This window comes from Carcharhinus amblyrhynchos, chromosome 26, assembly GCF_965287045.1.
Source record: "Carcharhinus amblyrhynchos chromosome 26, sCarAmb.v2.hapA, whole genome shotgun sequence".
Lineage (NCBI taxonomy): Eukaryota > Metazoa > Chordata > Chondrichthyes > Carcharhiniformes > Carcharhinidae > Carcharhinus > Carcharhinus amblyrhynchos.
In genome coordinates this window covers 42952888-42976808 of record NC_137349.1, presented here as the reverse complement: position 1 = coordinate 42976808, position 23921 = coordinate 42952888, and the positions used below count along the sequence as shown (strand labels likewise).

The window sequence follows — 23921 nt, the reverse complement described above, 5'->3', positions numbered from 1 at the left end:
CTTTGTTCTTTGTAATGTTGGATGTGGGAAAATAATCCATTGCTAGAAATGCTTTATCTGTGGGACAGGCATGCAGTTGAAATTCTATCCCAAGTTGCTGTGAACTGAAATGCATTACCTGAAAGGTTGTTGGAAGTAGATTCACTGGGAACTTTCAAAAGCGAAGGTTGAATACTTACAGGCTAATGAGGAAAGAAGGGCAGTGACACTCATTGGATAGAACTAGCATAGACTCGAAGGGTCTTCTGTGGTGTAGGATTCTGCCAGGAGATTGTCCACCTAGCACTTAATTAGACTGGTTTCAGCTGTGAGCAGTGTGGGTGCTGTACAAATTACTCAACTCGACTTTGGGAATCATGAGCATGAAGGAAGCAATCCATTCAAAAAGGATGACAACCTGGAGGTAGGTCAGGGTTCAATACAGCCTGATGGGTCAAGGGTCATTTTTCTTGGAAGAGGTGGAATTGACTGGGTTTTGAAAGGGACTGAGCCAGTGCCTCAAGAAAGAAGCCAGTGGCTGGAAGGGAAGAAGGCCATGAACACTGCTCGCCCAGTTTAGATGATGAGAGATTTATTCAGTGACCAGGAGTCTAATGGAGCATAGGCCATCATAGGCCACTAACTGCCAACTGAGATGAAAGATTTAATGTGACTAGATTGGTGGCACTTGACAAAACCCCGTATCATCTCACTGACTGATTCGAAGTAGCTGCAGTAAGTAGGAACTGTGTTTGACATTGCTGCGACATACTACCTTACAGCAAACATCCAGCTAAGCAGTCTTAATTCAATCCCAACTCAAGTGAGAAGGCAGTGCAAGTGCACTTAATCCCCTTGTGTGACTGGAGTAAAGGGAACGTATGGCAGATTAATCAGTGAAGTGCTTGAAAATCTCAGAGGACAATAATTTTATGAGCTTCAGAGATGTTTCTTTGCACAAGACAAAGGAAGGTGAAATAAATAAGTTAATGGAAAAATTGATTTAACATCACAAGATTAGCTTAGGAGTTTTAAAAAAAAGGCAGCATGGACAAGTTGGGCCGAAGACTCTAATGTAACTAAATCTGTTCAAATCTCCTAGGGATACTGCCGGGCAGGAGCGTTTTCGAACAATCACCACTGCGTACTATCGAGGAGCCATGGTAAGGTGTCACTGCTACAACAACTTCATACAGTGCCTGCTAATTGGGGTTATTAATGTAACAAATGATGGGAAGGCTGGACGATGTGCATTTATCCAGTTGCAGTGAAGGACGGGGTATATTTCTAAGTCTAAAGCAGCATGGTAGCACAGTGGTTAGCGCTGTTGCCTCAGATCACCAGGAACCCGGGTTCTATTATGGCCTTGGGTGACTGACTGTGTAGAGTTTGCACATTCTCTCCATGTCTGCATGGGTTTCCTCTGGGTTCTCCTGTTTTCTCCCACAGCCCAGAGATATGCAAGTTAAGTTGACTGGCCATACTATATTGCCCTTTAGTTTCAGGAGGGTTACCAATGGGGTTACGGGGATACAGCTTGAGTGTGATTGGGCCAAATGGCAGCCTCCTGCACTAAGGATTTTAAAATATTATAATAATGTCTTCACTTATTTAACATTTTATCCCAAATAGTCAATAAAATAAGCTGGGAATTTTGTGCATAAGGGATGAAGTATTAGAAAACATTTGTGTCTTTAGATCTCAGCAAATAATGCTTTTCTGTAGATTGTTGCTGTTTGAGCTGTGCAAATATTGGCCACACACTGCTCATTACTGCAGAGCTGTTTTAGTTAACAAAAGCTGAGTTTAATACTTCTGCTTTGGCAGGGAATCATGTTGGTGTATGATATCACAAATGAGAAGTCCTTTGATAACATCAAGAATTGGATCCGGAATATCGAAGAGGTGGGTTTTACAACTTTATTGGGCTTCCCAGGAAAACCTGCAAGTCTGCTATGTCGTGCTTAGATCTGGTTGCACACTTACCTCTGACAAACTCCCCATTTTGAGCATGTGATCTAGGCTGGCATATAAGTACAGTATTGCAGGAGTGCTGTTCTCTTAGTGCTGGAGGAGTCACCTCTCAGATTAGACATTTAAACTGAGGTGTGCCCAGTAATGGATGTAGAAATTCCTTGTGTTGTGATTTGAAAAAGAGCAGAAACATTTTCCTTGTTTTATACAAATTGGATGTTGTGATTACTAACATTACGACAGACGCTGCAATTAAAAAATATCTAATTGGTTGTAAAGCGCTCTTGGACAGACGGCCTGACAATGTGAAAGGCACAGTATAATCTTGCATTCTCTTCTGTTCTTTGAGTTTTAAGAAATGAGAACAAGGCTTTTGGCGATTCCAGTACTGTAACAGTAATCTGAGACTAAATAGGGTTTGGAAAAGATGTCACTTTTATTGAGAGTTCATGCAAATGATTGATTTTGTGAGATCTACCCCCCCGCACCCCCCGCCCAAACTCTTTCCACTTGAAGGATCCACAGATCATTCTTTTGAAATCTCTTGCTCCTTACAGAAAGCGGAGGCCTCACTGAAGAGCTCGAGCACCAGTTTACCATGGGAACATGTGCATGAGAGGGCTTTTGAGACATTCTTGTCATTCTGAGGAAGGAGATTGGAGTGATTAGCGTGAAGAGTTTGGCTGTGTTTTTTGTCCAATTCCACAACGTTCTGCCCAGTATTACATGCTCAGAATCGGGTTGGTTTTTTTGTGACAAAATATTCATCAAAATCCTCTAGTTTATCGAAAATATACGGAAAATAGAAGCAGGAGTAGGCCATTCGCTCCTTTGAGCCTGTTCCCACCATTCATTATTGTTGATCATCAAATTCAATACCCTGATCCCAAACTCCCCCATATCCCTTAATACTTTTCATCCCAAGAAGTATTATCTAATTTCTTCTTGAAATCACACAACATTTTGGCCTCAACTACTTTCTGTGGTAGTGAATTCCACACATTCTCCACTCTCCAAGTGAAGCAATTTCTCTTCACCTCGGTCCTAAGAGATTTACCCCTTATCCTCAAACTTTGACTCCAGGACTGTCCCACCATTGGAAACATTCTTTCTGAATCTACCCGGAATCTAATCATGTTAGAATTTTATAAATTTCTATGAGATCCTCTCATTATTCTAAACGCGGATGAATATAATCCAAACCATCTTTCATATGATGGTCCTGTCAGCCTGGTAAACTTTTGCTGCACTCCCTCTGCAGCAAGAACATCCTTCCTCAGATGAGGACACCGAAACGGCAAGCAATACTCCAGGTGTGGTACATAGGAATTCAGAGCAGACGTAGGCAAATTCAGCCCTTCAAACCTGCACTACCATTCGATCAGATCATGGCTGATCTCTCCCTGATCTCAAATCTATCTGCCTACCTGTTCCCCATATCCCTCTATCTCTTTATTAAAATATGTCTATCTCCTTGAAACCATTCAATGATTCATACTCCACCACACTATGGGTCAGTGAGTTCCACAGTTTCACCACCATCTGTGAGAAGTATTTCTTCCTCATCTCAGTTTTAAATCTACCGCCTCTCAACCTGTACTGTGACAAATCATTTTAAGTGTTTTGGCCTGCTGGAAGCCTCATTAGGTATCAATTTATACTTCGTTTGGACCCAATATTTTTGCCATTGTTACCTTGTGTGAGTCAGAGTATTTGAGCATGTAAATTGTGGAATGATGAGAGTCATAGACTCTAATCTCTGAAGGTGTCAGGGAGTCTGAGGAGAGTGTAGGAGTATGGTGTTGAAAGAGAGGATCAGCTGTAATGCTGTTGAACAGGCAGATAGGCTCAAAGGGCCAAATGGCCTGCTCATGCTCCAATTTTACATATTTCTATGTGGTAATTGGGACGTTATGATGGCCAGGTTTACATCAAATTCAATTGTTACCTTTTCACTTTAGTTGTTTTTTTGTCTTCTATGTTAGCATGCCTCAGCAGATGTGGAGAAGATGATCCTTGGGAACAAGTGTGATGTAAATGAGAAAAGGCAAGTCAGCAAAGAACGTGGTGAAAAGGTACGAGCCCCAGAACACTGAACTGCAGCTGACTAGAGTTCAATCAAGCAAGCTTGAGTGTCTCGTTTAGGGTTGTACCCAGGTTGAGAAATATCTGACTATGCTAGCCTGGTGTAATCGAGAAGGTCCCCGATATTGTGAGCTGCATCAAATATTAATGTTGTTTAGATAATATGTCGTCTTTCTGTGTATCCTTCAAAAATGTCCTGAAGTAAGATGAGAGCAAAAGCAAATCATTAATTGTTTTATTTCTGTGAAAATGAGAAAGTGACTCCAGAACAACAATCATGATCAGATTCAATCAGGGCAATTTGTCTTCAACAAATGCTAAAATAATATATGTTTTGCAGTTATCCACATTTTGGGTTATCTTGCAAGACTTAAAATAATTCCAAACCACCTTCCTTCCATTGGCTGACTTTTCACAGTAGTTGGACCTGACTGTCCATGTCAATTCTGTTTCATTTAATATCCTTCTGTTCAAATGTGGAAAGAAGCAGTGACTGCCCAACACAGTGAATATCGATTGTTGAGACAGGCTGAATATTTATTTTCTATGGATAAACAGCTTTGAAGTTTACTTCTCACTTTTTAGCATTAAAAAGAAACTCCTCCACCTGCCCCAGTCCTTTCTATCCAGAAACGTGATCACAGTGCCAGACCCAGCTTTTGCATTTCACTTTCACTTTGCCAAACTGTCACTGGGGGCTGTTGGCAGTTCTTAGTGGTAAAATAAGACATTCCAGTATCTTTGTAACAACTGAATATTAGCAATTGGGTGACATTACAGCTACACCACCTCTTCCCTAGTCACTCAAACATTGTGGAAACAGTTGCCAATTTTCAAAGATTTGTGACTAAATGACACCTCAGCATGACTGAACTCCACTAGAATAAGATGAAGAGCATAAGGCAAAGGTAGGGTGGAATGGTGAAGATTTTGGAGGGAGGGCAAGCTGTGGCCCTGATGAGTGATGGCCACTCAAGGAGCAAGATGGCTTGGGTTCAGGCTGGGTTTGGGGAGAGAGGGGATTCATTGACAGCTACAGCTTCTAGTTTCCATGATATGTAGACATTGAGTATTCTCCTAATTGGTGGTACGAGTGAATCAGTGTGATGGATGGAACCTTAGTTTTGTAGAACAAATATTGCAGGGATTGAGAAAATCAGATAGGAACGGCAATCTCTGAAGTCGCTGCTGTCAATATAGATCTGGTTCTGTCCCGATACGCTGCTGCAGCACAACTTCAGCACTTCTCCCTACAATTCTGACAGAGATTTGCTTGTTCCTGTTTACTGGATCACTGACTGATGGCTTTGACCTCATCATGTAAGCCAGGAGCCTCCGATTCTTTTAGGCTTTGCAGCTGTTTAATTATAAAGTTTAAAGGAAAAACAAAGGAAAATTTCACATCCATCTTCACTCAAGAGAATGAGCATGAAGGTATGGAATTCAGGGAGAGAGACTGAGGTTCTTGAGCAAATTGACATAGGAAGGACATGGTATTGGAGGTGTTGGCAGCCTTAAAAGTGGACAAATCTCCAGTTTCAGATGAATTGTGCCCTCGGCTGCTATTGGGAGGCAAGGGATGAAATTACAGGAGCTCTGACCCAAAATTTTAATTCCTCTCTGGCCACAGAGAACAGGAGAACAGCTAATGTTGTTCCGCTATTTCGGAAGGGTTGTGGAGATAAGCCAAAAAAACTACTGACCAGTGAGTCTCATGTCAGTGATAGAGAAACTATTGGAGATAGATTCTCTTCTTCCGAATTATCTCCACTTGGACAGGCAGGGCTTGATCAGGGATAGTCAGCATGGCTTTGTCAAAGGGAGGTCATGCCTAACAAATTTGATTGAATTATTTGAGGAGGTGACCAGGTGTGTAGGTGAGGGTAGTGTAGTTGATGTAATTCATGGATTTCAGCAAAGCTTTTGACGAGGCCCCACATGGGAGACTTGTAAATGCACGTGGGATATAGGGCAATTTGACAAAGTGGATTCAAAATTAGCAAAGTTGTGCGAGACAGGATGATGACAGAAGGCTGCTTTAATGACAGAAAGCCAGTGTGCAGTGGCGTCCCACAGGGATCTTTTTTATATAAACAACATCGGTGACTATGTGGGGGGTAGGATTCATAAATTTGCAGATGGCACAGACTGGCCAGGTGGTTAACAGTGAGGGTTAACAGTCTTGGGCTTCAAGATGACATAGATGGAATGGTCAAACGGGCAGATAAGTGGCAAATGGAATTCAACCCCTAAAAATGTGAGGTGATGCACTTTGGAAGGAGTAATTTTACAGAAAGTATTCGGTGAACAGCATGATACTGTGGAACAAAGGGACCTCGGCATGTTTATCCATAGATCTCTGAAGGCAAAAGGGCATGTTTGTGGGATTGTGAAAAAGGCATATGGAGCACTCGTCTTTATCAGTCAAGGCATAGATTACAAAAGCAAGGAGGTCATGTTAGACTTGTATAGAACTTTGGTGATGTCAGGGTAGAGTACTGTGTACAGTTTTGGTTGCCACGGTATCAGAAGGATGTGATTACACTGGAGGGAGTGCAGAGGAAATTCACTAGGCAGCTGCCTGGGATGGAACATTAAGTTATGAAGAGAAGTTGGGTAGGCTTGGGTTGTTTTCACTGGAGCAGAGAAGTCTGAGGGGTGACCTCATTGAGGTGTGCAAGATTGTGAGGGGTATGGACGGAGTGGGAAGGAGCAACTGTCACTCCATAGAACCATAGAAAATTACAGCTCAGAAACAGGCCTTTTGGCCCTTCTTGTCTGTGCCGAGCCATTTTTTTGCCTAATTCGGTTACGAGTGGTGTGCCTCAGGGATCTGTTTTGGGGCCACTGCTGTTTGTAATTTTTATTAATGATCTGGATGAGGGTATAGTTGGGTGGATTAGTAAATTTGCTGATGACACCAAAGTCGGAGGTGTGGTAGATTGTGAGGAAGGGTGTCATAGTTTGCAGGGAGACTTAGACAGGTTGCAGAGCTGGGCCGAGAGGTGGCGGATGGAGTTTAATGCGGAGAAGTGTGAGGTAATTCACTTTGGTAGGAATAACAGATGTGTCGAGTATAGGGCTAACAGGAGGACTTTGAATAGTGTGGATGAACAGAGGGAGCTAGGTGTATGTGTACATAGATCCCTTAAAGTTGGGAATCAAGTAGATAGGGTTGTTAAGAAGGCATACGGTGTCTTGGCGTTTATTGGTAGGGGGATTGAATTTAGGAGTCGCAGCGTCATGTTGCAACTGTACACAACTCTGGTGCGGCCGCACTTGGAGTACTGTGTGCAGTTCTGGTCCCCACATTACAGGAAGGACGTGGAGGCTTTGGAGAGGGTGCAGAGGAGGTTTACCAGGATGTTGCCTGGTATGGAGGGGAGGTCCTATGAGGAGAGGCTGAGGGATTTGGGGTTGTTTTCGCTAGAAAGAAGGCGGATCTTATTGAAACATATAAGATGTTTAGAGATTTAGACAGGGTGGATAGTGATAGCCTTTTTCCTCGGATGGAGAAAGCTAGCACGAGGGGGCATGGCTTTAAATTAATGGGGGGTAGTTATAGGACGGATGTCAGGGGTAGGTTCTTTACCCAGAGGGTGGTGAGGGATTGGAATGCCCTGCCTGCTGCAGTTGTAAATGCGCCTAGTTTGGGGGCGTTTAAGAGATCCGTGGATAGGTTTATGGACGAAAAGGGATTGGTTTAGGTTAGTGGGTCATTGTTTTTTAACTGGTCGGCGCAACATCGTGGGCCGAAGGGCCTGTTCTGCGCTGTAATGTTCTATGTTCTAATCGCTTTGACCTGCACTTGGACCATATCCCTCCACACCCCTCTCATTTGTGAACCCGTCCAAGTTTTTCTTAAATGTTAAAACTTTACCACTTTATCCCGCAGCTCATTCCACACTCCCATCACTCTGCGTGAAGAATTCCGCCCCCCCCCCCCCAGTATTCCCTTTAAACTTTTCTCCTTTCACCCTTAACCCACGCCCTCTGGTTTTTTTTCTCCCCTAGCCTCAGTGGAAAAAGCCTGCTTGCATTCACTCTATCTATACCCATCAAAATCTTGTACACCTCTATCAAATCTCCCTTCATTCTTCTACGCTCCAGGGAATAAAGTCCTAACCTATTCAATCTCTCTCTGTAACTCAGCTTCTCAAGTCCCGGCAACTTCTTTTTGAACCTTCTCCGCACTCTTTCAACCTTATTCACATCCTTCCTGTAACTAGGTGACCAAAACTGTACAGAATACTCTAAATTTGGTCTCACCAATGCCTTATATAACCTTACCATAACATTCCGACTCTTATACTCAATACTCCGATTTATAAAGGCCACTGTACCAGAAGCACTCTTTACGACCCTTTCCACCTGTGACGCCACTTTTAGGGAATTCTGTACCTGTATTCCCAGATCCCTCTGTTCAACTGCACTCTTCAGAGTCCTGCCATTTAGCCTGTACGTTCTACTTTGGTTTGTCCTTCCAAAGTGCAATACCTCAGACTTGTCTGCTTTAAATTCCATATGTCATTTTTCAGCCCATTTCCCTAGTTGGTCCAAGTCCCTCTGCAAGCTTTGAAAACCTTCCTCACTATCCACTACACCTCCAATCTTTGTATCATCAGCAAATTTGCTGATCCAGTTTACCACATTATCATCCAGATCATTGATATAGATGACAAACAACAACGGACCCAGCACTGATCCCTGCGGCACACCACTAGTCACAGGCCTCCACTCAGAGAACCAATCCTCCACAACCACTCTCTGGCTTCTTCCATTCAGCCAGCGTCTAATCCAATTTACTACCTCCCCATGTATACCTAGCGACTGAACCTTCCTAACTAACCTCTCGTGAGGGACCTTATCAGAGGCCTTGCTGAAATCCAGGTAGACAACATCCACCTCTTTCCCTTCATCCACTTTCCTGGCAACCTCCTTGAAAAACTCTTAATAGATTGGTCAAACATGACCTACCATGCACAAAGCCATGTTGACTCTCCCTAATAAGTCCCTGTCTATCCAAATATTTTTAGATCCTATCCCTTATCGCACCTTCAAATAATTTGCCCACCACCAATGTCAAACTTACTGGCCTATAATTTCCTGGATTTCTTTTGGAATCTTTTTTAAACAACGGAATAACATGAGCCACTCTCCAATCATCCGGCACCTCCCCTGTGAATATTGACATTTTAAACTTGTCTGCCAGGGTCCCTGCAAGTTCAACACTAGCCTCCCTCGTCCATGGGAATACCATGTCCGGTCCTGGGGATTTATCCACTCTGATTTGCCTCAAGATAGCCAGCACCTCCTCCCCTGTGATCTGTAAAGATTTCATGACCTCCCTACCTGTTTGCCGTATTTCCGTAGACTCCATGTCCATCTCCTCAGTAAATATGGATGCAAAAAACCCATTTAGTATCTCCCCCATCTCTTTTGGTTCCATACACAGTCTACCACTCTGGTCTTCAAGAGGACCAATTTTACCCCTCACTATCCTTTTGCTCCTAACATACCTATAGAAGCTCTTTGGATTTTCCTTCACTCTGTCTGCCAAAGCAACCTCATGTCTTCTTTTAGCCCTCCTGATTTTCCTCTTAAGTAGCTTCTTGCACTTTTTATACTCCTTGAGCTTCTGATCTGTTCCTTGCTCCCTGTACGTTAGATACAACTTTCTCTTCCTCTTAATCAGTGTTACAGTCTCCCTCGAGAACCAAGGTTCCTTATCCCTATTTACTTTTCCTTTAATCCTGACAGGAACATACAAACTCTGCACTCTCAAAATTTCTCCTTTGAAAGCCTCCCACTTTCCATTTACATCCTTACCAGAGAACAGCCTGTCCCAATCCAGACTGCCCAGATCCCTTCTCATTTCATCAAATTTGGCCTTTCTACAGTTCAGAACTTCAACCCAAGGACCAGATCTATCCTTGTCCATGATCAGGATGAAACTAATGGCATTATGATCACTGGATCTAAAGTGTTCTCTCACACTCACGTCCATCACCTGCCCTAACTCGTTTCCCAATAGGAGATCCAATATCCAAATGTTTTTATAGGCCTCCAAAAAGTTCCGGAGATGTAGAGGAAAGGATTGCAAAGATGATCCTGGATAGGAGCGAAAGTAACAGGGTAGTTGTTATGGGGGGACTTTAGCTTTTCCAATCGATATTTGTAAAGTTATAGTTCAAGCACGTTAGAGGGATCAGTTTTTGTCCAATGTGTGCAGGAATGGTCAGTGGATAGGCATATGGATAACATTGAATAGTTTAGGTTAGAGGGTCATTAGATTGGTTCCACTGGTCGGTGCGACATCGAGGGCCGAAGGGCCTGTACTGCGCTGTAATGTTCTATGTTCTATATCGCATCCTCTCTAGTTGGCATCTCTATATACTGATGTAGAAAATACTCCTAAACACATTTTACAAACTCTACCCCGTCTAAACCTTTAACAGCATGCGAGTCCCAATCTATTTGTGGAAAATTAAAATCCCCTACCATCACAACTTTGTGTTTCTTGCAGTTGTCAGCTATTCCTCTGCTGATTTGAACCTCCAATTCTCGCTGACTATTGGGTGGTCTATAATACAACCCCATTAATGTGGTCGTACCTTTCCTGTTTCTCAGCTCTGCCCATATGGCCTCTGTAGACAAGCTCCCTAACCTATCCTGCCTGAGTACCGCTGTAACATTTTCCCTGACCAACAATGCCACCACCACCACCCCACCGCCCCCCCCCCCTCCATTTGTGATGTTGCTTGAACTAACTTGTCTTTTTACCTCCACTCCACTATCTGCACTGGCACTCTGGTTCCCATCCCCCTGCAAATCTAGTTTAAACACTCCCCAATAACACTAGCAAATCTCCCTGCAAGTAGATTGGTCCCCTTGTAGTTTAGATGTAACCCATCTCTCTTGTACCTTCCCCAGAAGAGGTCCCAATGATCCAAAAATCGGAAACCCTGCCCCCTACACTAGTTCCTCAGCCAAGTGTAGATCCATCCAAGCATCCTACTCTTACCCTCACTGGCATGTAGTACAGGTAGCGATCCTGAGATTACTACCCTTGGGGCCCTGCTTTTTAACTTCCATCCATGCTCTCTATACTCTTTTTTTAGCACCCCTTTACTCTTCCTACCTACGTCATTAGTACTGATGTGCACTCACGAGGGGATATAGGTTCAAGATGAGGGGCAGGAGGTTTGAGGGGGGATTTGAGGAAAATGTTTTTACCCAGAGGGTCTGGAATGCATTGCCTGGGAGGGTGGTAGAGGCGGGTTGCCTCACATACTTTAAAAAGTACCTGGATGAGCATTTGCCACTTCATAAGATCCAAGACTACCGGCCAAGTGCTCATAAATGAGGTCTGGTGTTTCTCACGTGTCAGTGCAGACGCGATGGGCCAAAGGGCATTTTCTGCATTGCGTGATTCCATGAAGGGAGATACAGGGGTTTTCAGATGGTAAAAAGGATAGAAAATAGGTGCAGGAGTAGGCCATTTCGCCCTGTACCAGCATTCAATATGATCATGGCTGATCTTGCACTTTCAGTATCCCAAGGAAGCGTCTGCGAAGTAATGTAGATGATTTGGAGGGGTCGTGGTTAGCTCCTTTGGCTAGATGGCTAACATGTGGCTCAGAATAATGCCAGCAGCAGAGATTCAATCCCTGTCCCTGAGAGTGGATGGCAATGGCAAATCACCACTGCCAAAATCTGCCAGGATGCAGCATGAGGAAACAGTGAGCCAAGGACTGCCATCAGGGAGGACACAGAAAATGAAAATTGTTTGGAAAAGGTCAATCAAATACTGTTTAGAAGTAATTAGCAATTGCAGAACTGATTTGGGGGTGGGTGGAGTGGAGGAACAGGTTCAAACTAGGAAAGGATAAACTTTAGAGCAGGAAGTTCTTCCTCATACGCACACTACTGAGTTGAGCCTGGATGGAACAGTGGAGGCAAAGTTCCTGGAAAAATTTCTGAACCAGCTACAGAGTACAACGTAACCCAAATGACTGGGTCACCAGTAATTACCGTGACAACAAAAATCATTGTCAAAAACCACTGCTTTGTCCATCCCCTCATTCTCTGTTCTGTTTTATTCCCCATTTTGTTGGACCTTTGGTTTTCTCTTTCAGTTAGCCAGTGACTACGGAATCAAATTCATGGAGACCAGCGCAAAAGCAAATATAAACGTGGAGAATGTAAGTATCAATAGTCACTTGATCACTCAATGCACTTGGTGTTTGCTATTGATAAAAACAGTGATTGCCCAACACCTGGTTTGTGCTGCCTGCCACTCTGACCTTTAGACCCCAGTCTCCTCCTCATTCTTTCTTTATTGCCTCTGAATCTGAACTGCTGACTCATAGCAAGAACGGCATGGGACCTTGCATGATAGCCTCCACAGTAAGGCAACTTGCCACAGAGTTACTGACCAATCTGATCAATTTTCTGATGGAATCTGTTGTAGTTCACTGTGCAAAATGTTTAACATCATCAACTGACTTTCAGCAATCTGCCTAAACCATGTACCTTGTGTCAGTGTTGCAATAAGGTGTGTGAGGTGTAAGCATAAATTATTGTATGGGATTATGCCATTGTTGCATTGATAAAGACGTGGCTGAAAAATAACCAAGGATAATTATTGATATTCCTGGTTCCCTGAAGGAGAAGGAGACGATATTAAGAATGGTGCAGCTCTATATAGGATTTACTTGATAATTCCAGTGTTTTCATATTTGGCTTGAGTTATATTGCTACATTGGAGAGTTTTTTCTATAGATCACCAAACGGGTAGATGAGCAGATATTTTGGAAAATTTCATGATGTGTATCAAAAGTGAAATTGTGATCTGAAGAGATAGATAGGGAAAAACATGATGATATGGATAGGAAGTTAGAGGAATTTTTGATATGTACAGGAGAACTTTCAATCTATCCATCTCCAGTCCAGAAGCAAAGGAGAGTGTTGTAACTGGTTCTGGGAGATAAAATAGGACGAGTGGAATGTGTTACTGTAGACAGCATAAAGACATGTAGGCAGGCAGTTAGGGAAAACCTTCAGCCTTTTAAGGAACCAAAGGGAAAGTTTCATATTTAGGCATGGTTAAAACATTCATTGACACTCCATATTTGTCTTTAAAAAGCAAGCGGATGATGTCACTGTAAGGAGAGGGAACATAGAACATAGAACATAGAACACTACAGCACAAACAGGCCCTTCGGCCCACAAGTTGCGCCGACCACATCACCTACCAACCTACAGACCTATCTATAACCCTCAATCTCATTAAACCCCATATACTCATCCAGAAGTCTTTTAAAAGACCCCAGCGAGTTCGCCTCCACCACCACTGACGGCAGCCGATTCCATTCACAAGGGAAGTTATAAACAGGGTATTAATAGAGAAGCCAAAAAAGCAAATGCTGGAAAATCTCAGCAGGTCTGGCAGCATCTGTAAGGAGAGAAAAAAGCTGACGTTCTGTCACAGTAATAGAGAAGACTTGGTAGTAACTCTTTCTCAGAACCAGATCCTGGCCTGGAGAGACACTGATTATGAAAATTGGTAAATAATCTGGTCCAGATGGAAAAGTTTGATGAAAGAAGCAAAGATAGTCACAATCCTTTATTTGTTATTGGATACAGTGCAGTGGCAGAGGATAGAGGGTTACTAATGTTATACAGTATGTCAAGAAGGGGGAATGGGATAAACCAGGAAACTGCAGAGCAGTTAACTTAAGTTCTTGGAAACCATTATCAGAGACAAAATAAACATTTGTTTGGAAAGTCATAGGTTCGGCAAGGTGAGCTAGCATGGATTTGTTAAACATATGATAGGTCAAAGGCCACATCCTGTACTCTTTCCATGATTCTGTGATTGGATAGATTTGCTGAGACCTCCTCTTCCTGTCTCCTCCATGCCCCTGCCAAAGACAGATTTTTGTTGTATTGGACAAAGGACATTCTGTAAGTCCCAAGGGTTGACTTTTAATAATTAATTTCCAATTTTGATTTGAATGAAAGCTTTCTGGTTTGGATGTGACTGAGCGCTGCTTCAGAATAATGAGTGATTGTACTTTGCACCCTCTGGTGAAACTTTGCAAGAACCCATTTAGCTGATTGGACAAATTTTCACATTACACAGCAAAAGGTCAAGGAGAGGGGGATGAGATTTCCAGAAAAATGACTGAAGTGGCTGGGGAAGGAGCTGCCAGCGGTTGTAGAACGGTGCAGGCACAAATTTTCAGCCTGAAGTTAGAGGTGACAGTTGAGGGAGAAAGCTCAGAGGAGCTTGTTGAGGTGGAACTGGTGATCCCTGAGGTTCTCCTCTGATCTGGACTGTAGCCTACGTCTTACTTCCTGTCCTCCGATCCCATATCACAGAAGTGACCAGTATATTTACTGGAATGGAGGGAATGTGGATGGGGGGGGAGGTGGGACTGTTGGAAGTATGTGGGTGTGTGACTGTGGGGGTGGGGCCATTATGCATGCGATTGTGGGTTATCGGGGCAGAGAGGGGTGCGCGTGCATGGTCCTCAGTGAGAGTGGCCCGGTCCAGGGGGAGGGGCGGCTGTGCGGGGAAGAGCATGTGCGGGTTATGGGGTGGACACGTCAGAGTAGGAGGGAGCCAGCGGTGTGGTGAGAAGCATTTGGTGTTCGGGACAGAGGCAAGAAGGGAGAAATCATGAGACGCTACTGGCCTGGGAAAAGGAGATCATGAGTGGTGGCAGTAAAGAAAAAGAATGTAGCAGAAGTGGAGTGAGATTATCAGACAGCAATGGGAGTGGCAGTGAGTTTGTACGTGTGGAGTGGGTGGGCAGATGTGCAGGTAACCGTAGAGGGGTAATTTGTTGGAACATGCAATACAAGTTGGAAGGATTTGCCTACCAGAAGACTATTAACTGTCGTGTAATTGTCTCCTTGACTTGCTTTTTTTTCTGGGTAGAATGTTAACAATTCCAATGTTTATTGTTTCAGGCATTTTTCACACTCGCCAGAGACATTAAAACAAAAATGGACAAGAAACTGGTGAGTTTGTCTTACTTCCTGTGTCTGTCAGTGTTTCACTTGTTGGAGAGCGATTGAGAATGATATGAGCAGTGGATAATTAATGCCAGGCAGCGGCTTGTGGTTGTGTGGGTAGAACAGTGAACCCTGCTGGCTGGGAGTCCAAGAAATCCTATCAGTTACAGTGATCAGTCTGCCTCCATTTATACTGTGCTTCTAACAACTTGGCACTTTGTAGAAACAAACTAGACAAAAATTGTTGACAAGTTAAAGAAGGAGCTATAAGAACATCTTAATAAGGGCTTGATCCACAGCACAGCGTTTGAGAAGAAAAATATCTTAAGAGTCGAGAGGTTTAAGGAGGTGTCTCCAGAACTTTGGGCCCAGACACTGGAAGATATTTACAGAATCATCGAGTTTTGACAACACAGAGGCCCTTCAGCCCACCGTGTCTGTGCCAGCTGTCGAACACCTATCTATTCTAATCCCATTTCCCAATATCTGGCCTGTAGTCTTGTACGCTGTCGCATTTTAAGTGCTCATCTGCATGTTTCTTAAATGTTGAGGGCTCCCATCTCCACCATCCTTTCAGGCAGTGAGTTCCAGATTCTCACCACCGTCTGCGTGAAAAAGCTTTTCCTCAAATCCTCCCCTAATCAGCTGCCCGTAACCTTAAATCCCTGCCCCTGATTATTGACCCCTTTACGAAAAAGAAATGTTTGATTTTGTACACTGCTCAGTCTTCTCTACTCGAAGGAAAACAACTCCAGTTAGGTGGATTGACCATACTAAGTTGCCCCATCGTGTCGAAAGATTTGTAGGTTAAGTGGATTAACCACAGTCCAGCCCAGGCAACATCCTGGTGAAACTCCTCTGCACCCCCTCTAGTAAAATCACATCCTACCAACAGTGTCATGACCAGAACTGCACACAGTGCTGTGGCCTAACAAGTGTTTTATACAGCTCCATCAATACTTCCCTGCTGTTATATTCTAGGCTTCATTAACAAAGACAAGTATCCCATACAGCTTAACCACCTTATCTACCTGTCCTATCTATGGACATGCACCGCTAGATCCCTCTGTACTTCCTAGCATCCTGCCATTCCTTGTGTATTCCCTCCCTTTGTTCCCCCTTCCCTCCAAAATGCATCACTTTTTCCAGGATTAAGTTCCATTTGCCACTGTTCTGCTCATCTGACCAGCCCATTTGTATCCTCCTGTAATCTAAGACTTTATTCCTCATTATTTTGACCACCCCACCAATTTCCATGTCATCTACAAATTTACTAATCATACTCCCACATTCACACCTAGATCATTAATATGCACTACAAACAGCAAGGGACCCAGCACCAGTCCCTGTGGAACATCATTGAACAGAGGCTTCCAATCACAAAATCAACCCTCACAAAAATTACCCTCTGCCTCCTGCAACTAAGCCAATTTTGGATCCAATTTAGTAAATTGCTCTGGATCCCAGGGGCTCTTACTTTTTTGATCAATCTACCATGCGGGACCTTGTCAGGAGCCTTCCTTGAAGTCCATGTAGACTACGTTAACTTCACTGCTCTCATCTACACACCTCGTCACCTCCTTGAAAAATTGAATGAAATCTGTCCCTGACAAAGCCGTGCTGACTATCCTTGCAGAAACCTTGACTCTCTAAGTGGCGATAGATTCTTTTGTCTCTACCTGACTGTTTGGGAGTACACTCCCAACAACAGCGTTATGCCCTTTGTTTTTAAGTTCTGCCATATGGCCTGCTAAAATGTCATCTCTCTTCATTGCAGTAATTGACTGCTTGATTGATATTGTGACAGCACCTCCTTTTACTCTTCTCACCCCCACCAACTCGCCTGAAGATTCCTATACCTTGAGATATTGAGCTGTCAGTCCTGCCCCTCCCTCAACCATGTCTCTGTGATAGCAATAATATCATAATCCCATGTGTTAATCAGCGCACTCAATTCATCTGCCTTAGCCGTAAGACTTCTTACATCAAGATAACTGCCATCAGTCTTGCCATATTTCATTGCACCTTCACATGCTTTCTTTGCTCTGCTTTCCAGACTGACGCGATCTTTCTTCTATAGTTGGCTTTGTTCACTCTCCACTGTACCTCCACTTTGTACCCCAACCCCTGCCAAATGAGTTTAAACCCCCATCCCCAACAGCAGTAGCAAATCTCCCCACAAGAATGTTGGTCCCTTTTCAATTCAGGTGCAACCCATCCAAAGTGTACAGGTCCTATCTTCCCCAGTAATGGTCCTGTGATCCAGGAATCTAAAGCAGTCCCTCCTGCACCATCTTTTCAGTCATGCATTCATCTGTTCTATCCCTGTATTCCTACACTGACACGTGGCAATGGGAGTAACCCAGAGATTACAAGCTTTGAGGTCCTGCTTTACAGTCAACTCCCTAAATTCTTATTGCAGGACTGCCTCCCTCTTTTAATCTATATTGTTGGCATCTATGTGAACTGTGGCCTCTGTCTGTTCGCCCTCCCCCTTTCAGAATCCCCTGCAGCCATTGTGATACCCTTGACCCTGGTGCCAGGGAGGCAATACAACATTGTGTGGCTGCAGAAAGATTTGGTCTGCACACCTCACGATTTAGCCTCCTAACTATTGCTGTTCCAGTCTTACTCCTGCCCCCCTTGTGAAGCTGAGCCACCCACAGTGCTGTGAATGTGGTTCTGGCTGCACTCCCCAGAGGAGCCGTCTCACCATTTCCAAAACAATAAAACAGTTCTTGAGTGAGATGTTCCTGACTACTTACCTGCCCCCTGCCTCCCCCAACCAGCCCCACCTCCCCCTTCTTCTGACTATGGTCACCTGTTCCCTCTCTGACTGCATTTCCTTAAGCATTGGGGTGACCACAGCTAAAAAGGTGCCATTCACAAACTTCTGCCTCGTGGGTGCTCTGCTGTGCGTCCAGCAGGCTCTCAAGCTGGTGGCATATCCTGGTCAACCAGGCTGTACATCTAAGAATTCCCACATACTGCAGGACATGCAGAACATGGGCCTGAGCTCCCCAGTTAAATTTTTGGTTAAAAGGACCCTTACCCTTAAATTTGCCCAAGTAGATTGTTCTTTTTAAGAAAAGCCAGAACTCTTACCTTTTCTTGATGTAGCTTTAAAGTGGGTCAAACAACATACCCACTGCCTACCAATCAACTCTTTCCCTCAAAACCTTCTGCAGCAGGGCAAGCCCACTTTTTGAAGATGAAAAAGTTAGAGAGCAAAAAAAGGACCTCCTCCCCTCTGCACTGCATTCCCACTTGGCCCCAAATGTACTCACTCTGTGTCACACTCAGGATGTGCTCCCTCAACTGTTCAGACGTGAATCTTACTGATCATGCGCTTGAAACAGTCTTTCTTAACTAGAGCTGAGGTGAATCATTTTTAGCTTTTACTGTAATCAACATCTGTTGAGATGCTATTCAGGCTTTAGGTGATTGACAGTTAACTATCAGTCAGCTAAGTGAGCTACTTTTAACTAGGCTACTTAAATTCCCATTTGTTCCAAATTTCTGATGTGCTCACTACTGTGTCTCTCTCAGAGTATGCTCTCTCAACTGCTCATGTGAAAATCTTATTGATAATAGTACATCTCCCCTTGAACTTTTCTGGTCCGTTCTCTGCCCGTTGAAGTGGTGGAGGCTACCTCGCTAAATATATTTAAGACACGGGTAGATAGGTTTTTGACAGACAAGGGAATTAAGGGTTATGGGGAGAAAGCGGGAAAGTGGAACTGATCCACTTCAGATCAGCCATGATCTTATTCAATGGCGGGGCAGGCTCGAAGGGCTGGATGGCCTACTCCTGCTCCTATTTCTTATGTTCTTATGGTCTGAAAACTAATGGTGGGGGATGGACAAAAGAGCAAAATTGGAGAGTGCAGAGATCTCAGGATTGTAGGAGTTAGATAGCAAGGGGAGAAGCCCTGGCAGATTTGAACACAGGTGAAAATTTTAAAATCAGGGCTTTGACAGATGAGAGGACTATGTGGGTCAGTGATTTGGAGACAGGAAGAGCAGGACTGGGTGCTGGTTAGGATATGACATGCACAAATGAAGGTTGTTGAAATGATTGTAATAGTGTGAACTTGTTGGGTTGAGGTTTAATGGAATACAGTGTGACTATAATTTGCTAACCTCTCCTTTTCCTGTGTGCAGGAAGGCAATAGTCCACAAGGCAGTAACCAAGGCGTGCGAATCACCTCTGACCAGCAGAAAAAGAGCAACTTCTTTCGTTGTCTTCTCCTGTGATGAATGCTGCCTTAAAAGAAAAGCCTAAGCTCTCAGTGACTTGAAGTGGAGTGTGCACGTCCTGGAGCTTTTCCTACAGATGGACACTTCCTCTGGACAAGCCCTGTCGTGCTGCTGAAGGCCTGGAGAGTTCAAGCAGCTGAGGTTTTTAGCTTTTAGGACCTGTCTGATGATGATTACCTCAGGAGTGGAAATGTGCAAGTCAGAATCTTCTGATTGGAATCCCTCCATTTTAGTAATTTCCAACCTGTTTTGGGTGTAATTGTTTGGAATCCTAGTGTTCCCATTTCCTGTGTTTCCTTTTTTCTTTTGTTTTTCTGCACATTTCTTCTGTTTTGGTGATGCTCCTGGCATTGAAGTATCCCCCTGTTTTTTGTGACCCTTTGATCTCACTGTGCAGTGTGCTGCAGTTCCTTCTGTCATGGCTTCACATGCGATGCTCTGTGTACATTCCCTGGCCTGGTAGGGCAGCATCCTGCTGATTGGACTCTGTGTTCTGCCTGTGGTTGAATCTGTTTATCATGTGTGGATCTTGGTGATCGTGATGGTTGTGAGCAGCCCAAAAGTCAATTGTCGAACCTAGGTGTGCCTATGCAGATCCTCTCATCCCTCTCTGGTGGTGAGGTAGTATATATGAAAGACTGTGGCTCACTTCCACTTTCCATTCATGGTACTGTTGCTTTTTTGAAATTTAATACAATTAGCATACAATCCAGGAAATCTATGTTAAAGCAAATATATTATAGTCATGGATGTAGTTAGTATCTCAGTCAGGTTTAATGGAGCATTACTGGTGGCATTTCCTCTATGTCACTGTGTGAGCAGCAGACTAGACTTTGTCAATAGATCTTGGGTAGACTCCAGCTTATCGCTTTGTTGTAACAGTTCCTGTGGTAATGCTACAAGCCCAAACCAGATTTCTCTTTACTAGATTAGATAGAAATGGTCAAAAATCAGAATACAAAACTGAGGATTCCAGATAATTACTGATGGTATCTGCCTGGGTTACTGATGCTGTCTGAGAGGACTTCACTAATAACTGGAGCTCCTATTTTGTCATATAAGGTGGGGAGGGTGAGGAATGTGGAAATACAGGAGAGGGGCAAGATGCGGTGAGACCCTCCTAATTGGAAGCTTTCACTTGCTGATGTGCATGAAATTATTGACGTAGCCTTATTCATAACCATTGTTTTCTCACAACACTTAACCATTGGGAGTCCTACAAAACAATATAGTGACTAGTATTTGAACGTTGGTGCTTACAGTGATGGGAGCCAGTGCTGTCTAAAGGATTCCATCATTGTTCACCAAGCAGAGTAATGTTTAATTTGCTGGCTGCTGGAGTTGGCAATTTAGTGGATTAGGGGCTTAAAGCACAATGAGCAGGTCCTATTAATTCAGTTTATGCACAATTTTCAGACTTGAGTACCGAAATGGTAAAATTCCCTCGGAGAGGTGGAATGCACTTTTAGTTGATGGGTAATGATTGACAGCTGTCATCTCTCTTGTGTTTAATTGTGAAACAGTCAAATGATTTGAGGATTGGTGTGTGCCAGCAAGTTTGCCTCTTGCACTATCAGTTCCTGAGCCAGTCCCTATTGTGACTATCACTGTATAAACTTAAGCACTGGGCATTAAATTGTACCAGAATTTTGCTGATAAAGCCATTGTTATTAGCCCTGAAAAGTGGAATGATTCAATTTGAAGTTCCCTTCAGACCAGAGTGAAGCTGTGATGCTGATGATGGACGAAAAGAACGAGGTTTTCAATTTGTCTTTAACTCTTGGAGTATTGTATTTGTAAAGAAGCAATGAAAGGAAACAGATTCTCTTTCAACCCCCCCTGCTCCGCCCCGCCCTGCCCCAAAACAGATCGAGGAGGCAGCTGCTTCCCAATCAGGAAAGCTAGGAAAGGAGGCAACTGATGGATTTTCAGAGCCTTTTGAACAAAGTACTTGGACTTCTCTAATCTTAGAGGTTAAAATTCAACATCATCATTACTCTGGAAGGTGTTCTTGTGTGGGTGGTGCGCAGACAACAGTGAAGGAGGATGAGACAAATGTAGCCAGCCATTGACATCGCTGTGTGTGAACACCTGTGTGTTAACTGCACTTTATCAGTATCTATAGCAGGCTAGTTCAACAGTTGCTGAGCTCAGGCAGACCTGAATGTTGTTCCTTGTGAATTTTTAGTAAGCACTTTGTGTAATCCAGTTGGTGAAGGGGTGGGAACGCACTCCTTTAATTCTAACAGAATATTGAAATATGTTGACCAATGTGCAAATCATGTTTAAATACCCAGTTTGATTACTTCACTAGAATCTCCTGCTGTCCAGTCTCCGGCCAGTCCTTCCCATCGAGTGTTTTTGACTACCTGGGCCTCCCTATTTAAGCCAACCCTCAGCACTGATGTTAACAGATGCACTTTTCACTTTTCCTTAACCTACAATACTGGAGTCAAATGTAGCAGCACTGTCACTGTGCTGTCTGAGTGTAGCTGTCCCATGCCCAAGATCCTTCTGATCTGACTGGCTAAGTAGCATGCTGTGTATACCATTGTGGAATGGAGAAAGAGAATGAGAAATCCCTCGCTGAAGCTGTGCTGTCCAACAACTTGCGACACGCCTCTTTCCACTTTTAACATCTTTTTGGAGATTGCTTTAATAACTTCCTGACTGTGTGATGGCAGGTGATTCATGGGTATTGGATGTCAGTTGGAAGAAGAGGATGACTGATTTGCTTCGCAAATGTGAAGTTCTATTTTCAAATTGAATGTGATCACAAGTCTTCAGAAATGCACTGGTGCTGACCTCAGAAGATGTTCCTGAGCTCCACGACATAAAATGCCATTCTGCCTCGCCTATGAAAGCAGCCTCCAGACAGCATCCATCTCACCATTTAGCACTGTCTTCAATTCACAAAATTTATTTTAATTTGTTTTAAATTAAGAAAAGTTTTAGTTTTGTGCTAACTTACCAGTTGCTCACAGCTTTTCTTGCTTTGATTGTCCAGGATGACTGTGGTGTTGAAATAGTTACAGAATTAACCACTCGCCCAGCCCAATGAAAATACAACTAGCTTATATTGCCAGGATGTCCCTTCCCATTAACAGGACCTGGGATAGCATGCACTATGCAAGGTCAGTCTGCCTCAGACTCAGCTGGGGTTAAACAGTGAAAAGCTGCTGAGAAGCAGAGCTTGTTTTATGGGCAACCGTTTGGAATTTGTGTGTAGGTTTGTAACCTGTGCCAGCAAAGGCGCAGATACTGTCCAGCTTCACGCTGTAACATTTCCAAACTGTGTGATACCTAAAGGAAGATTTTGCAGGAGTGATTCTCCAGATAGGAATACCTGAACAGATTGATTTTCCACAGTGGCGCCAGGCCCTGATCATTATTCAGCAGAAAATGTTGCTGGCAGTCAGAGGTTAGGTGGCATTGGCTGGCATCCTGGTCCAGTGGTAGGGGTGGGACCACATTTTGCTTTCCCCTTTTGAAAGCCACAAGGCTGAACTGAAGTGCTCTTTGTAATGTACAGGCTAAAATGAATCTGCCAATGATAGCCAGATACATTTTATTACCAGTGTTAAATGGATATTCTGGGGGAATGGGATGAGAGGGGACGCAGTTGGACTGATTTATGTTCTAACCAATGCCAGATGCTACTGTTAATGCCAGTTTTTCTGTATAATCAAATTACAACAGGTGACCCCCCACGCCCAGGGAGATGGGCAGCTTGTGTTGCTGTGGTTATAATTGGCAAATATCTGAAAGCATGGTCCTGTTTAACAGAGACTATGTGGTCACTTGAACTGCAGCTTCACTAGTGGCAGATGTGGGGATCTCTTTCCAGTATTCTGCATCCTATTCTAGCTTCTGTATTGACATTACGGAAAAGCTGATGTGGGTTCTGGCATGTTGTTGGTGATGTCACTGCATTTTGCACCCAGCTTTAGAATGTAGTTACAGTTAGAAACAGTCTGTGGCCTGCAGTGCTCCCCCACCCCACTATCAGTTTGAACCATTGCTATTTAAACAGTATTTAGGAAGAATGCAGATGGTTTAGGTGGAAAATATTGTTGTTTGCTGTCTGTTTCAGAATCATTGTCCCTGTACATTCTTCAAACATTCCTTGCGTTACAATAGTCTCCAGGATTCATTTGGTTTGAAGGGATCGGAGGCTGCATTGTTTCAGGTGACCGTGTAAATAGCTTTACTTTAAAAAAGAATTAGCCACTTTAAAGTTCTTCTGCACTTCCTGAAGTTACTGAACTTATAGATACAAGTGGCGTTTTAATGAGATTAAAATGTGAGTCTTTAAAAAATAGATTCTCTGCTCTTTGCAAATGTGTCTGCATTTTTTGGTATGTGATTTTCAACTTGTTGGAACAAACGCTGAATAGAGATCCAGAACTTGTCATGAAGAATCTCTGGCATTTACCACCCAGCCTCTGAGGACTCGTGATGCCTGAATCTGGCAGGTTGAACTCTTCACACTACTGGTATAATCTGAATTGGTTAATTACACTTAATCTCCCAGTGGGATCTGTACAGTTTCATTAACTCTTTGCCAGCTAACAAGACAAGATCTTAGAAATTAAGAA

At 43.6% G+C, this 23921-nt stretch overlaps 1 protein-coding gene across 1 annotated transcript in view; it reads left to right on the top strand.

Annotated features, from left to right (window-relative positions):
* Nucleotides 1-23644, top strand: part of LOC145358497 (ras-related protein Rab-8A) — a 29019-nt gene extending 5375 nt beyond the window's left edge. The window contains exons 3-8 of the mRNA XM_080212612.1: nt 1082-1142; nt 1807-1884; nt 3939-4028; nt 12177-12242; nt 15019-15069; nt 19228-23644. Coding sequence (XP_080068738.1) covers nt 1082-1142; nt 1807-1884; nt 3939-4028; nt 12177-12242; nt 15019-15069; nt 19228-19320 — 439 coding nt within the window. The 3' untranslated portion in view covers nt 19321-23644. The remainder of the gene's footprint in view (nt 1-1081; nt 1143-1806; nt 1885-3938; nt 4029-12176; nt 12243-15018; nt 15070-19227) is intronic.
* The last annotated feature ends 277 nt before the right edge of the window (nt 23645-23921 follow it).